The 15,804-nt window shown below is 42.4% G+C and overlaps 1 protein-coding gene across 2 annotated transcripts in view; it reads right to left on the reverse strand.

Annotated features, from left to right (window-relative positions):
- The window catches only part of ddc (dopa decarboxylase), a 142,531-nt gene that overhangs the window by 90,145 nt on the left and 36,582 nt on the right, over positions 1 to 15,804 (reverse strand). For both annotated transcript variants that reach the window (XM_028817949.2, XM_051935658.1), the window contains exon 4: positions 9,852 to 9,971. In XM_028817949.2, the coding sequence (XP_028673782.2) occupies positions 9,852 to 9,971 (120 nt within the window). The remainder of the gene's footprint in view (positions 1 to 9,851; positions 9,972 to 15,804) is intronic.

Consider the following 15,804-nt stretch of genomic DNA (forward strand, 5'->3'; position numbering starts at 1 on the left):
GACCATACGAACTGTATGTAAATATATTTTTTTAAAGATTTTTAAGCACAAATATAGTTAATCATTACACCATAAAATGCACAGTGTAATAGTAAAAACATTGAATAATACTGACAGAAACACCCAGGCTCCCTGCTCAGCTGCACGCACAGGCTCTCTCTCTCTCTCTCTCTCTCAGCAGCACGCGAGCCTCCCCAGCCCCCCCCCCCCCTCTCTCTGTAACATTGCAGCAGTTGTATAAACACTTTTTTTTTAAATGAGTGTTAAGCACAGGGGGGAAAAAAGGAACATTTGAACAAATCCGAACTTTATTTAAAAGCCAACCAAGATAGTAACATTGCAGGAGTTCACCATTTTTAGTCAGGCAACTGACAGTAGTGGAGTCAGGCACAGAGAAGGTCAGCTGCTGAGAAAGCGTCTCGACTGTTGCAGGGCCTGAAGCAGGTGAGACGCTAATGAAAAAGAGGCACAGGGCTTATTGGTTTTTAAAGACTGCTTCCTTCATTGTGTTTTAACCTCAGTTTTAAAGGACTGCGCGGCTCTCTCTCTCGGGCTGCCTGTGTGTGAACCAAGGTTCCACTGAGGTTGACTAATGAAAAGTTAACGTGGCTCAGAGCTGCAAGTAGACTGTGGCACAGACAAACAGAAATGACAGCATGTTTTCCGAGGCGTCGCATCCGAGTTGGTGGGCGTGGCTCTGCGAGTTGTCGTTGTATCCAATGGTCTTAAAGTTGGTGGGCGTGGCTCCTTCCTGCGTGAGCCATGGGTGTCTTACTTGTCGGCGGCTTAGTGAATCCACGTCCCTTCCGGCGTGCTTTCCATGGTCGGCTACTTGTCTTCAGGCTTAGTGAATTATATATATAGATTATCTGACATCATGTCTACCTTGGACATTCTTGGACATTCCCCGGGCTTTATCCCCTCCACCTCTTCACCCAATCACACTTTGCCCTTTGCTTCACATGCCTAAATGAACTGAAGTCACCAACCTTCTTGTGGGCCGTAAAATGCTAAAGGAAAAAAACTAAAGAAGGAGGGAGTCAGGAAGGGCATCTGGTCTTAAAAAAAAAATCTGTGCTTCACCACACTCTTAATATGCACACACAAAACATCTGTAATATGATCTTGGAACATGCCTCGGGATGGTTTCCAGTATAGGACGATACTATATATCAAAATAAATGTTAAAACAGTTTCGTTAAATATTTAATTTTTGTCTCAATTTCCTCTTATACTTTCCCCATACCAAAGCCTTGCCTCACTCCAGCCCACCAATGTCTTTGTTTCAGGCACCCCGCCTTGCTACTGCGCAAGACTCCCATAATGGATTTTATTCAAACCAAATGCCTAATTGCCAGTGCTTTTATTAGCCCAGTTATCGCCTGCTTGAAAATGTCAAAGTCTGGCAGTTTCAGTCTCATTCTCTGTCTACTTTCAGCCACCCCACAGAGACACATGGAAGAACTGTAAAAATACGGCAGAGATTATCACAAAGCCATATGCTCAGAAAATAAATTTCAAAGAAGTCAAAAATCTCTGAAATCTTCATCTTGAGGCAGATGAGCAAGATTACAAACTGTACATTAATATCAAGACAAAAAAATAGGAAAAAACATTCTCATTTGAATTCAAATTTGCACAGATTTAGCAGGGCGGCACGGTGGCGCAGTGGGTAGCGCTGCTGCCTCGCAGCTGGGAGACCTGGGGACCTGAGGTTCGCTTCCCGGGTCCTCCCTGCGTGGAGTTTGCATGTTCTCTCCGTGTCTGCATGGGTTTCCTCCCACAGTCCAAAGACATGCAGGTTAGGTGGATTGGCGATTCTAAAAATTGGCCTTAGTGTGTGCTTGGTGTGTGGGTGTGTTGGCACCCTGCCCGGGATTGGTTCCTGCCTTGTGCCCTGTGTTGGCTGGGATTGGCTCCAGCAGACCCCTGTGACCCTGTGTTTGGATTCAGCGGGTTGGAAAATGGATGGATGGACAGATTTAGCAATAAAATATTGCCTTTAAAAGTATATATCATGATTTCAGTAAAATGATTTTAGGTAAATAAATGTCATAGGTGAATAGGAATAGAGAACACTACACCAAATAGTCTGAGGCTTAGTTTTTTCCCCCCCGATTTTCACCAAATGAAAGCATTGTGAATCCACAGGTGTCCTCCTACTGGCAGCCCGTCTCTAAGTTTAGAACACTTTTTATTGAAAAAGAAAAATAAATAAATAAATCACAAAAGCTCATTTTATTCTCCTATAGCTGAAGGGGAAGGCTGTAGCTCTGTTGCTATGGTGAATCATGGAGACGATGTGCAAACAAACAAATGCGGGCTCTCGAAACACTAACTGCAAATTATCATTCAGTGGCTGGCCCTTTTAAGTCCCATCTCGGATGAACAGATATTTATATATGAAGTGATGAAACATCGCATTGCAAATTGCCAAGCGACTTTCACATACACGATGACGGCCAAACAAGCAGCTGTCGTTGCTCAGAACGGTAAAATGGCAATTTCCTGAGAAACAAAGGGGGGAAAAAAAAAATCAATGTCAAACAAGGTGGAAATAAAATTGGTTCATGATTGTTTCTTTCAACAATAACTCACTCTCCGGGATAATTAAAGGCAATCAATGTGCCAGACAAACAGCTTTGACCTTTGTCATACGGAAAAAAGCATCAGGTAAAGTTTGTTGTCCTATTTATTCTTCTATCTAAATAGAGGTATCTACCAATATCTGCCTGGGATGTCCTTTCCATTGTAATTTCTGTATCCAGACTAACGACCGACATTTTCTTAGTAGGGCGGCACGGTGGCGCAGTGGGTAGCACTGCTGCCTCACAGTTGGGAGACCTTGGGACCTGGGTTCGCTTCCTGGGTCCTCCCTGCGTGGAGTTTGCATGTTCTCCCCGTGTCTGCGTGGGTTTCCTCCGGGCACTCCGGTTTCCTCCCACAGTCCAAAGACATGCAGGTTAGGTGGATTGGCGATTCTAAATTGGCCCTAGTGTGTGCTTGGTGTGTGGGTGTGTTTGTGTGTGTCCTGCGGTGGGTTGGCACCCTGCCCGGGATTGGTTCCTGCCTTGTGCCCTGTGTTGGCTGGGATTGGCTCCAGCAGACCCCCGTGACCCTGTGTTCGGATTCAGCGGGTTGGATAATGGATGGATGGATGGATTGTCTTAGTAGATAGATAGATAGATAGATAGATACTTATCTACTAAGACAATCCATCCATAGTAAGAACATTTACAGGTTTACAAAAGGGAAGTGTTTACTTGTCATACATTTAAGGCTCCTCATAACTCATCAAGTGGTTTATTAAATGACAGTACAGGGGGTCCTCGGGTTACGACACAGTTCCGTTCCTACAACAGTGATGTAACCCGAATTTTGGTGTAAGTCAAAACACACCCTAGCCTAAGTCACTTACCTATCCTAACAAATTTGAGAAATCATAATCTAGAACATAAAAACACAACTAAACCCCAGAAAAAGGGCATAAATATACTGTACTGTACACTGTACTGTAGTAACAGAAAACATAACAAAAAATGTGTAAAAAAAATTCCTTACGATCTCTATACAATATCTAATTTCACTTCCATCATCATGACTTTCCTCTTCTTCGAAGCACTACCATTTGAAGACTCTGACTTTCATTTAGCCATGATAAGGGCCACAAATTTGCCAAACAAAGCCACATAAACGGACCACTCCACGTGCAACGAAGCTAGTTCGCCAACTCCCTCACTCATACGCTGTGTTACTGCATATTTTTCTGCTGCACGCAACCAAACTAGTTCGCCCACATAGTCTGTAAGTACGACGCTAATGGCGTGAGCCGAAACACTCATGTCTCAATTTTCTTTTACGTATTTATGGTAGCGAGTCATTGTAAACTCGAAATATTGTACAGTATGTCGAAATGCAACCCGAGGACTCCCTGTAATTTATTTGTTCCAAACTACAATGCTTTCAGAAAGTATTCATACTTGGTTGGTTAGGAGCACACACTGATACAGCATACTGCTGCACCCATCACATGACAAACCAACTCAGGATCCCAGATTGGGGACCGAGTGTAGCCACGCAGTGGGTGACACCTCAGCACCACACTAGTTCAGGTGGAATGGACCAGTGGGAGGTTTTTTTATGGTGGCTGGAGTGCAAATTCTGCCACCAACCCCCAAGTTTTCCCTGCAGGTTGGAGGGCCTACATGCAATGGTGGATACAGATTAACGTCATACCCAGGACGGAGCAATTGCAGGTTAAGGGCCCAATGGAGTAGAATCACTTTTGGCATTTATGGGATTTGAACCAGCAACCTTCCGATTGCCAGTGCAAATCCCTAGCTTTAGAGCCACCACTCTGCTAAAAACGTTTAAAATTTTTTCCCCCAACATCAATGTTCCCTCTAAACTGAGCGCGTGAGCGATCGCTCACACGAATTCACAGCGTCGCTCATACTTCCCGCACGATCGCTCATTCCAACGGCATTGCTCATACTTATCGCACGATCGCTCACTCCGACCGTCGGAGTTGGCGCTCATAAATTTTTGGCTTAAACAAAATGTCGCTCATAAACAATGTTTTTTGCTCACTATATGCTACTCCTTAGAGGGAACATTGCCCAACATCAAACAACACTCACAACACCAGAATAACAAAGCAAGAGACGGGATTTTTGAATCTTTTTGCAAACTTAATAAAAATAAAAAGGTGAAATATCACACTGACATATGTATTCATACCCTTTGCTATGAAACTTGAAATCTGGCTCAGGTACATCCACATCTGTCAAGATGTTTCTACACCTTGTTTAAGGCCCACCTCTGGTCAATTCAATTGATGATATATACCTTTATATACAAGGTCTCATATACAGGTCGTGAGGTCAAAGAAATCGATGGTACAGCTTAGAGAAAGGATTGTGTCAAGAGATAGATCGGGGAAACACCACAAAAAACGACTGCAACACTGAAGGTTCCCAAGAGCACAATGGCTTCCATAATTCTTAAATGGAACAAGCACAATTCTTCCTAGAGCTGGCTGTCCAGTCAAACTCTGCAAATCGGGGAAGAAGGGCTTTGGTAAGAGGGGTGACCGAGAATCCAATGTTCACTCTGGCTGAGCTGCAGAGAACCTCTGTTGAAATGGGAGAAGCTTTCAGAAGGACTACCACCACTGCGACACTTCACTTATCTGGGTTTTATGGCAGAATATCCAGATTAAAGCCCACGTGGAGATTTCAAAAAGGCACCTAAAAGTACTCTCAGAACCATGAGAAACAAGCTTCTCTGGTCTGATGAAACTAAGATTAAACTGTTTAGCTTCAATTCCATGAGTCACATCTTGAAACCAGGCACCTTTCATCACCTGTGCAATAGCATTCCAGAAGCAAAAAGTGGATGTGGCAGCATCATTCTCTGGGGCTGTTTTTTTCCATTGGCTGGGTCTGGGAGACTAGTCAGGGTTGAGGGAAAGCTGAACACATAGAAGTACAGAGATATCCTTAATGAAAACCTTCTCACAGTGCTGTGGACCTCAGACTAGGACCAAGGTTCACTTTCCAACAAGACAATGACCATAAACACAAAGCAAAGGCAACAAAGGAATGGCTTAGTGACATCTCTGGAAATGTCCTTGAGTGGTCTTGCCTGAACCTGAACTTGAACCCAATCAAACATCTCTGGGGAGACCCGAAAACAGCTGTATATCAGTGGTCTCCATCCAACCTGACAGACCTTGACAGGATTTGCAGAGAAGAATGGAACAAAATCCCCAAATCCAGGTGTGTGAAGCTCATCATGTCCAATCCAAGAAGAATTCAGGATGGAATCACTGCCAAAGGCTCTTCAACATAGTACTCAGAGTACGATGTCTAAATACTAGTTCAGATTTTCATTTTTGCTTGATGAATTTTTTTTTTGGGGGGGGATTTTAGCATAAGGCTGGAATATAACAAAATGTGAAAAAAGTGAAGCGCTCCGGATACTTTCTAAAGGCACTGTACATGGCAAGAACATTTGTTCAAGAGTCTAACAAATGCTCTTCTGTAAAGATGGGGTTTTCATAAACCTCAAACTGTTGCGATGCAGAGTCTTAGGAATGACAAAAAGGGTGTTGAGGCCTTCAAAAATAGCCACAAAGCTGGGCAGGGCCATCAATGACCATCACAGAAGCAGCCCACACTAATCCAGCTAATTCCACAATTACTACCTGCTGACTTATGACCTAACAGGCTCCAGAAAAAAAAGGGGGGGGGGGGGAGTAGCTTGTACAGTTTGAAAATAGCACAAAATGTTTCAAAATGTATCTAAATGTCCTGCAAGAGAGAGAGAGAGAGAGAGGGTAACTGTAATCCTCAGTCTTGAAAACAAAAGGGTAACGAAACAATCATAAATAAGAATTTATTAACAAAATATAGAAACAATGTAACAAAATACTCAAAAGAGCAAAAACAAGCAACAGGATTTGTCTAAAAATTGTAAACCAGTCCTAAAACACAAAGCCAGCAATCAGGAACCCAAAAGCTGAAGCAAGAATTGTTAAATCCAAAGAAAATAACTCTACTACAATCTCAAAGCACCACCGCCAAGATTCACGTCTCTAGCTTAGCACAGTGCATCCGGAAAGTGTTCACAGTGCATCATCACTTTCTCCACATTTTGTTATGTTACAGCCTTAACCCAAAATGGATTAAATTCATTTTTTTCCTCAGAATTCTACACACAACACCTCATAATGATTTTTGCAAATTTATTAAAAATAAAAAAAATTGAGAAAGCACATGTACATAAGTATTCACAGCCTTTGCCGTGAAGCTCGAAATTGAGCTCAGGTGCATCCTGTTTCCCCTGATCATCCTTGAGATGTTTCTGCAGCTTCATTGGAGTCCACCTGTGGTACATTCAGTTGACTGGACATGATTTGGAAAGGCACACACCTGTCTATAGAAGGTCCCACAGTTGACAGTTCATGTCAGAGCACAAACCAATCATGAAGTCAAAGGAATTGTCTGTAGACCTCCGAGACAGGATTGTCTCCAGGCACAAATCTGGGGAAGGTTACAGAAAAATTTCTGCTGCTTTGAAGGTCCCAATGAGCACAGTGGCCTCCATCATCTGTAAGTGGAAGAAGTTCGAAACCTCCAGGACTCTTCCTAGAGCTGGCCGGCCATCTAAACTGAGCGATCGGGGGAGAAGGGCCTTAGTCAGGTAGGTGACCAAGAACCCGATGGTCACTCTGTCAGAGTTCTAGAGGTCCTCTGTGGAGAGAGGAGAACCTTCCAGAAGGACAACCATCTGTGCAGCAATCCACCAATCAGGCCTGTATGGTAGAGTGGCCAGACGGACGCCACTTCTTAGTAAAAGGCACATGGCAGCCCGTTTGGAGTTTGCCAAAAGGCACCTGAAGGACTCTCAGACCATGAGAAAGAAAATTCTCTGGTCTGATGAGACAAAGATTGAACTCTTTGGTGTGAATGCCAGGCGTCACGTTTGGAGGAAACCAGGCACCGCTCATCACCAGGCCAATACCATCCCTATGGTGAAGCATGGCGGTGGCAGCATCATACTGTGCGGATGTTTTTCAGCGGCAGGGACTGGGAGACTAGTCAGGATAAAGGAAAAGATGACTGCAGCAATGTACAGAGACATCCTGGATGAAAACCTGCTCCAGAGCGCTCTTGACCTCAGACTGGGGCGACGGTTCATCTTTCAGCAGGACAACGACCCTAAGCACACAGCCAAGATATCAAAGGAGTGGCTTCAGGACAACTCTGTGAATGTCCTTGAGTGGCCCAGCCAGAGCCCAGACTTGAATCTGATTGAACATCTCTGGAGAGATCTTAAAATGGCTGTGCACCGACGCTTCCCATCCAACCTGATGGGAGCTTGAGAGGTGCTGCAAAGAGGAATGGGCGAAACTGGCCAAGGATAGGTGTGCCAAGCTTGTGGCATCATAGTCAAAAAGACTTGAGGCTGGAATTGCTGCCAAAGGTGCATCGACAAAGTATTGAGCAAAGGCTGTGAATACTTATGTACATGGGATTTCTCAGTTTTTTATTTTTAATAAATTTGCAAAAACCTCAAGTAAACTTTTTTCACGTTGTCATTATGGGGTGTTGTGTTTAGAATTCTGAGGAAAAAAAATGAATTTAGTCCATTTTGGAATAAGGCTGTAACATAACAAAATGTGGAAAAAGTGATGTGCTGTGAATACTTTCCGGATGCACTGTATACTGTATAGCAAGGAGGTCTCAGCAGCAGTGACATCAACAGAACACAATGAACACAACCACAGTTTGTAGCGGGGCTACATAATAATAAGTATTTGTTTTTGTCTGTGCTGAGTGCGTTTTGTTTTCATCGTCCCATTTACTGTCCTTTTTTTTGTGCGTCACTTATTGTTGTCCCCGTAAGTGAAGACAGGAAGGATGATGGAGAGAGACTGCAGCCCCTGAGACAGAAATCACCTGTTAAATTCACCAGATACATCCGGGACATTCTGTATTTAAACAAGAGGAGCGAAAGGCAAGAAAAAGGAGGAGAAATCGAGAGGAGAAAGGAGACAATTTACTCGATCATTTACAAACTTGTCACTGCCGTTTATTGCATCATTCCACTGCTTGCATTTTCAACATCCGATTCAACATCACGACAGCCATTGCCGTGAAACCCCGGGGTGCGGATTCATACCAGCCATTGTCAGGACTTTTCACAGTGAGGTCGTTTTGTTGTCGGGAAGGAGCACAACAACACTACAGCCAGTATCAATACCCCTGCCTGGCTTTATTTTGGACTCATTTTTCACCACATTTCAATTGCTGTGTTTAACTAATCTGTGTTTGTTTTTGTGTTCCGTGTTTCTATTAATTGTTTAGGGGTAAGGGAGGGTTCTTTGTAAATATTGGTACATTCGTGTTTTATATAGTAATTAGTCACTGGTGTCCAGCACGGTGGCGCAGTGGTAGCGCTGCTGCCTTGCAGTTAGGAGACCTGAGTTCGCTTCCCGGGTCCTCCCTGTGTGGAGTTTGCATGTTCTCCCCGTGTCTGTGTGGGTTTCCTCCGGGCGCTCCGGTTTCCTCCTACAGTCCAAAGACATGCAGGTTAGGTGCATTGGTAATTCTAAAATGTCCCTAGTGTGTGGGTGTGTGCCCTGTGGTGGGCTGGCACCCTGTCTGGGATTTCTTCCTGTGTTGGCTGGGATTGCCTCCAGCAGACCCGTGTGACCCTGTGTTAGGATATAGCGGGTTGAACAATGACTGACTGAAAAGTCTCTGACTTAAAAAATCTGAACAATATGTTCAATCTCTTTTCGCTGTTCTGTTATTTCACCAAGTAATAATTTCCGATTGTTTGCACTAATGCGATCTTTACTATCATTTTTTTTTTGAGACTTTCAAATTTTCATACTTCCATTATCTCTAACCTGCTCTGCATGTGTATCATGCCAATGTTTTTGAATTCTTTACGACGTTCTACTTTGTCATCTACTCTTTGTCTTTTATTTCTGGCCCCGGGCGTGGTTAAATTTCTTGGCACAAAGTCTTGTCTCGTGGGTCGTGAAAGTATCTCTTTTCAAAAGATCATGTCTTGTCGCAGGACAAAAAGTCTCGTCTCCTAAGATATTTTTGATTATAATAGAGAGATTTTCTATTTTCTGGAAGAAAATTAGAAGTTTACAAGCCAACTAAATACTTGAAAATCACATTTAAAAAGATATGGGAACACTGTAGCACAACAATCTTTGTTAGCATGCTATGCTAATTGAGGCATAATTAATGAAGGAACAAAAATTCTTCCATTAAAATTGATTCGCTGAGGTGTACATAAATTTGTTACCCACTCAAGAAGATTACCTGGATCACACCTCCTCCTTGTCCTTTGGTTCCAGCCAAAAATTCCTCTGGTAGGTTCAGCATCTTACCCAGCCAGTCAAGCATTACCGTCTCCAATTCAGTGCATGCTGGACTTGCAGCCTAACAAACAAACAAACATATTAAACATGGTGAAGAAATACAAATTCCACACAGAGAGACGATCACAATCAAGTGCGGGATTCAAGCCCAGCATACTAGACACATAAGACTGCAGTGCCAACCACTACTCTACCATGCAAGCTCATTTTTCACCTTTTTGTTGTAACTACTTGCATTAAATAGATATATAGATATAATTATATGCCTTTCATAATTGTTTTATTGTATTAAATATCAATTTTGCATGTGTAGGAGAGCAGAAAATGGGAACACATTAGCTTATCCAACTGCGATTGCCTTCAATCACAGGTCTAACAAACTTGGTTGTGCTCATTTGGGATATCACACAAGAGGAAAATATTTTAAGAATATGATTCGATCTCCTCCTACTGAAGCTCTTATGAATTCATTTCTTATTGTTGAAAATTAGCACACTGAGTAATTTCCAAAAGTAATTTGGTGCTATCCTACATATTTTTAATCATAGGGATTTTTTTTTTTGTAGACTAGGGAAGCAGACGTTCTACCAACACTCAAACTACCCAAGGATCAACACCCTGGAGACTGGTAGACACTTAAAGTATTAAGTGAGCACATGAAAACAAATGTATTACAGTCATCATGCAGTTGACACATGGAATTTTAAATTAAATATTTATCTGTGGGCGGCACGGTGGCGCAGTGGGTAGCACTGCTGCCTCGCAGTAAGGAGACCTGGGTTCGCTTCCCAGGTCCTCTCTGTGTGGAGTTTGCATGTTCTCCCCGTGTCTGTGTGGGTTTCCTCCGGACGCTCCGGATTCCTCCCACAGTCCAAAGACATGCAGGTTAGGTGAATTGGTGATTCTAAATTGGCCCTAATGTGTGCTTGGTGTGTTGGGTGTGTTTGTGTGTGTCCTGCCGTGGGTTGGCACCCTGCCCGGGATTGGTTCCTGCCTTGCGCCCTGTGTTGGCTGGGATTGGCTCCAGCAGACCCCCGTGACCCTGTGTTTGGATTCAGCGGGTTGGAAAATGGATGGAAAGATGGATGAAAACAAATATATTACAGTCATCATGCAGTTGACACATGGAATTTTAAATTAAATATTTATCTGTGGGCGGCACGGTGGTGCAGTAGGTAGCGCTGCTGCCTCGCAGTTTGGAGACCTGAGGTTCGCTTCCCGGGTCCTCCCTGCGTGGAGTTTGCATGTTCTCCCCATGTCTGCGTGGGTTTCCTCCCACAGTCCAAAGACATGCAGGTTAGGTGCATTGGCGATTCTAAATTGGCCCTAGTGTGTGCTTGGTGTGTTTGAGTGTGTCCTGCTGTGGGTTGGCACCCTGCCTGGGATTGGTTCCTGCCCTGTGTTGGCTGGGATTGGCTCCAGCAGACCCCTGTGACCCTGTGTTCGGATTCAGCGGGTTAGATAATGGATGGATAGATGGATGGATATTTATCTGTACACTGCATTGACTTTATAATCACCAGCTGGGAAGCACTTCTGCAACAAATGGATTCTTGTATTTATTTCAAAAGGGTCAACATAACGCATTCTGCACTTCTCATACAGAATTTTCTAGAGTACCATTTTCTTTCCATTATTAACAATTTATCGAGAGTACATTTATACAACCATACAGGAATTACTGCATTAATGAACATTCAATATATCACCATTATCGTGTTCTCTCTCTCCATTTTAATTGCCACAGTAAGTATTGTTTGATTTAATTGAAATATACTTAATTACAAGGGCTGAGTGAAAAGTTTTGTCCTACAAACACCTTGTATATGCTGCATGAGTGAAGGTCAAGACCTTGTGACCAGTAGCAGTACTAGCTGGTCTTTAGTCCCACGTTGAACAGTTTAAACTGTTTTATGAATTGTGGCAAAAAGTAATGCTTTATTTCTAAAGCACATTTTCATACACGTGATGTAGCTCAAAGTGCTTTACATGATGAAGAAAGAGAAAAAGACAAAAAAAATAAGAAAATAGAATTAGGGAACATTAATTAACATAGAGCAGAATAAAAGTAAGGTCCGATGGCCAGGGAGGACAGAAAAACAAAAAAAAAAAAATCTCCAGGCGGATAGAGAAAAGAAAAATAAAATCTGCAGGGGCTCCAAGGCCACGAGACCACCCAGCCCCTTCTAGGCATTCTACCTAACATAAATGACCTTATTGTATTCAGGGTTCACATGGAAGAACTTGATGATGACGGTCATATAGACCTCTGCTGGGGGGTATTTTTCGTACATGGACTACTCGTTTAGCCGGATGTAATTGTTGACGATTTGGCCTGATCCTGATCTGTCAGTTTTTTTAAACTTTTGCTGGATGTGTTGTCATAACAGCACATCCAAATCCTCAAACCTGCTCGGAGCGGGTTTGTTCTACGTAAACAAGGATTAGCTCACACATTTCATCAGTGTCCGTGTGTGGAATTCATCCAGTCATGGCTTCGCCGTTCATGAATGAGCAACCAATTGATATCGGTGCGCAAATTATAAGAAGACAATTTCATACAGAGAGGGTTTTGCGAGATCATCAAGATCCTTTATTGCTCCCGGAGGAAATTCTTTTCAAAAGATACCGCTTTAGCCGAGGGGGAATATTGTACCTCAAAGATTTATTAGCACCTTATATTCGAAGTCAAACTCGGCGAAGTCGACCACACAGACAGTAGGCATTGCTTTGAGGTTTTTTGCAAGCGGCACTTTTTTTTTTTTATATACTGTAGGCAATGCAGAAAAATCAATCTAAAAGTGCAGTTTGCCAGGCAATTCGTAAAGTCTGTTTGGCTCTGAAATATTTCCTTTGGGTTTTCAAAGTATTTCTGGACACATGAGAGTGCAGACAATAAAAGAGGCGTTTCATGCCATTGCAGGTAGGTAATACAGAGGCTAAAACACCCACAGTTCCATGAAGAATCTCACAATCAGCCTAACATTCTCATTACCAGGATTTCCAAATGTGATTGGGGCACATGGGACTGATCAGAGTGGAGTTTGATCAAACATTATTTGGAAAATGTACCTCACCTCCTGATGAATAATCAGACACAGTGTCTTTATCAGATATTTGACCTTCGTCAATATCTCGTTGGTCAGACACAGGTTCAAGGGATATGACATTCCCTGCAACTGACCCAACAAAAGAGGGCTATATGGAACATACCTATGGCACACATTGAAGACAAATATTTGCAATGCCCATCCTTTACCTGAAATGAAGTGACCACTGCATCCTGCCACTGGTTCTGAGGAGGAGCTTCCCCCTGGAATGCCATCAGAAACAGGGCGATGGGCATTTTGCTGGATAGCCAACTCTTCTGCAGGGGTTAGGTCTGGACCACGTGGACCTCCACCTGTTTTTTGCTTGTCTACCTTCTTATTAGCTTTAAAATTAATGTTTTTTTATATTATGTACGATTATGTCAACAATTCTTTAAATAGTTACCGGTATCTACCAATATTTACTAGTTTGAAGTATATTCTTGTACTTCACTTTAACCTGTCCCCATGTTCTCCTTATGCTCACATTTGATCTGGAATTATGACATATTAAATAATTAATCTGACACTTAGGAAATTAAACGCTAAGTAGTGTGCATTGTACTTACTGAATGCAGCGTTTCATTTGTCGGCCACTTTTTGCCAGCCGTCTTTTCTGGTTTGTTCTGCTTTTGCAGTGTTACCCCCATGTTCATATTAAATCGTGAAATTCTTCATGTCCTTTGAATAAAAGGTCTTGCTCAGCTTGTGTGAAAAAAAATGCGCCCATTCTTTTGTCATTTTGTTACAGCCTATCAAAGACTTGCTGATCATGTTTTCTAGACTCGATATATATGGGCTTTTCACTCAGCGCGGGTGCACACATTCATCTCGGATGATTAGATCCAGCTCGACTGATCTACTACACGGCTGCGTTTGAAAAACTGACTTATCCCAGATGAGTTTCACCGGCATTAACTCATCCAAGATGAGGCATTTGATCTCGGATGATTTAAGCGACGTACAGAAAATACCCCCCTGGCCTTTAATCTATACACAACAACAACATGCAGTTGAATTAGGGGAATGTTATCACCCGATTCTCAAATGTTGAATCAAGCATATAGAAACAATGAGTAGGTCAACGGTATTCAGGTGGTGGAAGCTTTTCAAGCAAACAAAAAAAAAAAGAGCTGGTGCTTTGAAAAGAATATCAAGATTTGCTTCAGTCTTTTAATCCCTCCAAGAAGCATACATAACATGAAAGAAGAACACCCCAATATCAAGATGCCCTCAGATGAAGAATAACAGTTAACAAACGCTGAACCTTCAGAAAGCTTTTGAAAGCATTTGAGAAGGTGCCACATGACAGGTTGGGCATCAAATTAAAAGAAGTGGAAGTTCAGGGTGATGTTTTTAGATGGGTGCAGAATTGGCTCAGACACCGGAAGCAGAGGGTGAACCTCATCAGAATTGGCAGATGTTAAGAGTGGTGACCAGTAGGGGGCAGTGCTAGGGCTGCTGCTATTTTTAATCTATAAACTTTCTAATTTAGATAGGAACATAAGTAACAAGCTGGTGAAGTTTGCAGATGATACCAAGATAGGTGGATTAGTAGATAATTTGGAATCCGTCATATCATCACAGAAGGACTTGGATAGCAGACAGGCTTGGGCAGATGAAATTTAATGTCAGTAAATGTCAAGAATTACACGTAGGAAGTAAAAATGTGAGGTTTGAATACACAATGGGTGGTCAGAAAATCGAGAGTACATCTTATGAGAAGGATTTAGGAGTCATAGTGGACTCTAAGCTAATCGACTTCCAGACAGTGTTCAACAACATCCATCCATCCATTTTCCAACCCGCTGAATCCGAACACAGGGTCACATTTATTTATATAGCACATTTTCATACAAAATAATGTAGCTCAAAGTGTTCAGAAGCCATTAAGAAGGCAAACAGAATGTCATGTTATATAGCGCCTTGATGTGTGGAGTACAAGTCAAAGAAGGTTCTGCTCAACCTTTATAACACACTGGTGAGGCCTCATCTGGAGTCCTGTGTGCAGTTTTGGTCTCCAGGCTACAAAAAGGACATAGCAGCAAAAAAAAAAGGTCCAGAGAAGAGCGACGAGGCTGATTCAGGGCTACAGGGGATGAGTTATGAGGAAAAATTAAAAGAGCTGAGCCTTTACAGTTTAAACAAAAGAAGATTAAGAGGAGACCTGATCGAAGTGTTTAAAATTATGAAGGGAATCAGTGCAGTGGATCGGGATGGTGACTTTAAAATGAGTTCATCAAGAACACTGGACACAGCTGGAAACTTGTTGAGGATAAATTTCGCACAAACATTAGAAAGTTTTTCTTTACACAAAGAACGATAGACACTTGGAATAAGCGACCAAGTAGTGTGGTGGACAGTAAGACTTTAAGGACTTTCAAAACTCGACTTGATGTTTTTTTGGAAGAAATAAATGGACAGGACTCGCAAGCTTTGTTGGGCTGAATGGCCTGTTCTCGTCTAGAGTGTTCTAATGTTAAAAAAAACAAGGTGTTGCTTACGTGATGCTATGCCATTAAGATACAGTGGTGTGAAAAACTATTTGCCCCCTTCCTGATTTCTTATTCTTTTGCATGTTTGTCACACAAAATGTTTCTGATCATCAAACACATTTAACCATTAGTCAAATATAACACAAGTAAACACAAAATGCAGTTTTTAAATGATGGTTTTTATTATTTAGGGAGAAAAAAAATCCAAACCTACATGGCCCTGTGTGAAAAAGTAATTGCCCCCCTTGTTAAAAAATAACCTAACTGTGGTGTATCACACCTGAGTTCAATTTCCGTAGCCACCCCTGGG

Source organism: Erpetoichthys calabaricus, chromosome 13 (genome assembly GCF_900747795.2).
Source record: "Erpetoichthys calabaricus chromosome 13, fErpCal1.3, whole genome shotgun sequence".
Classification (NCBI taxonomy): Eukaryota; Metazoa; Chordata; class Cladistia; order Polypteriformes; family Polypteridae; genus Erpetoichthys; species Erpetoichthys calabaricus.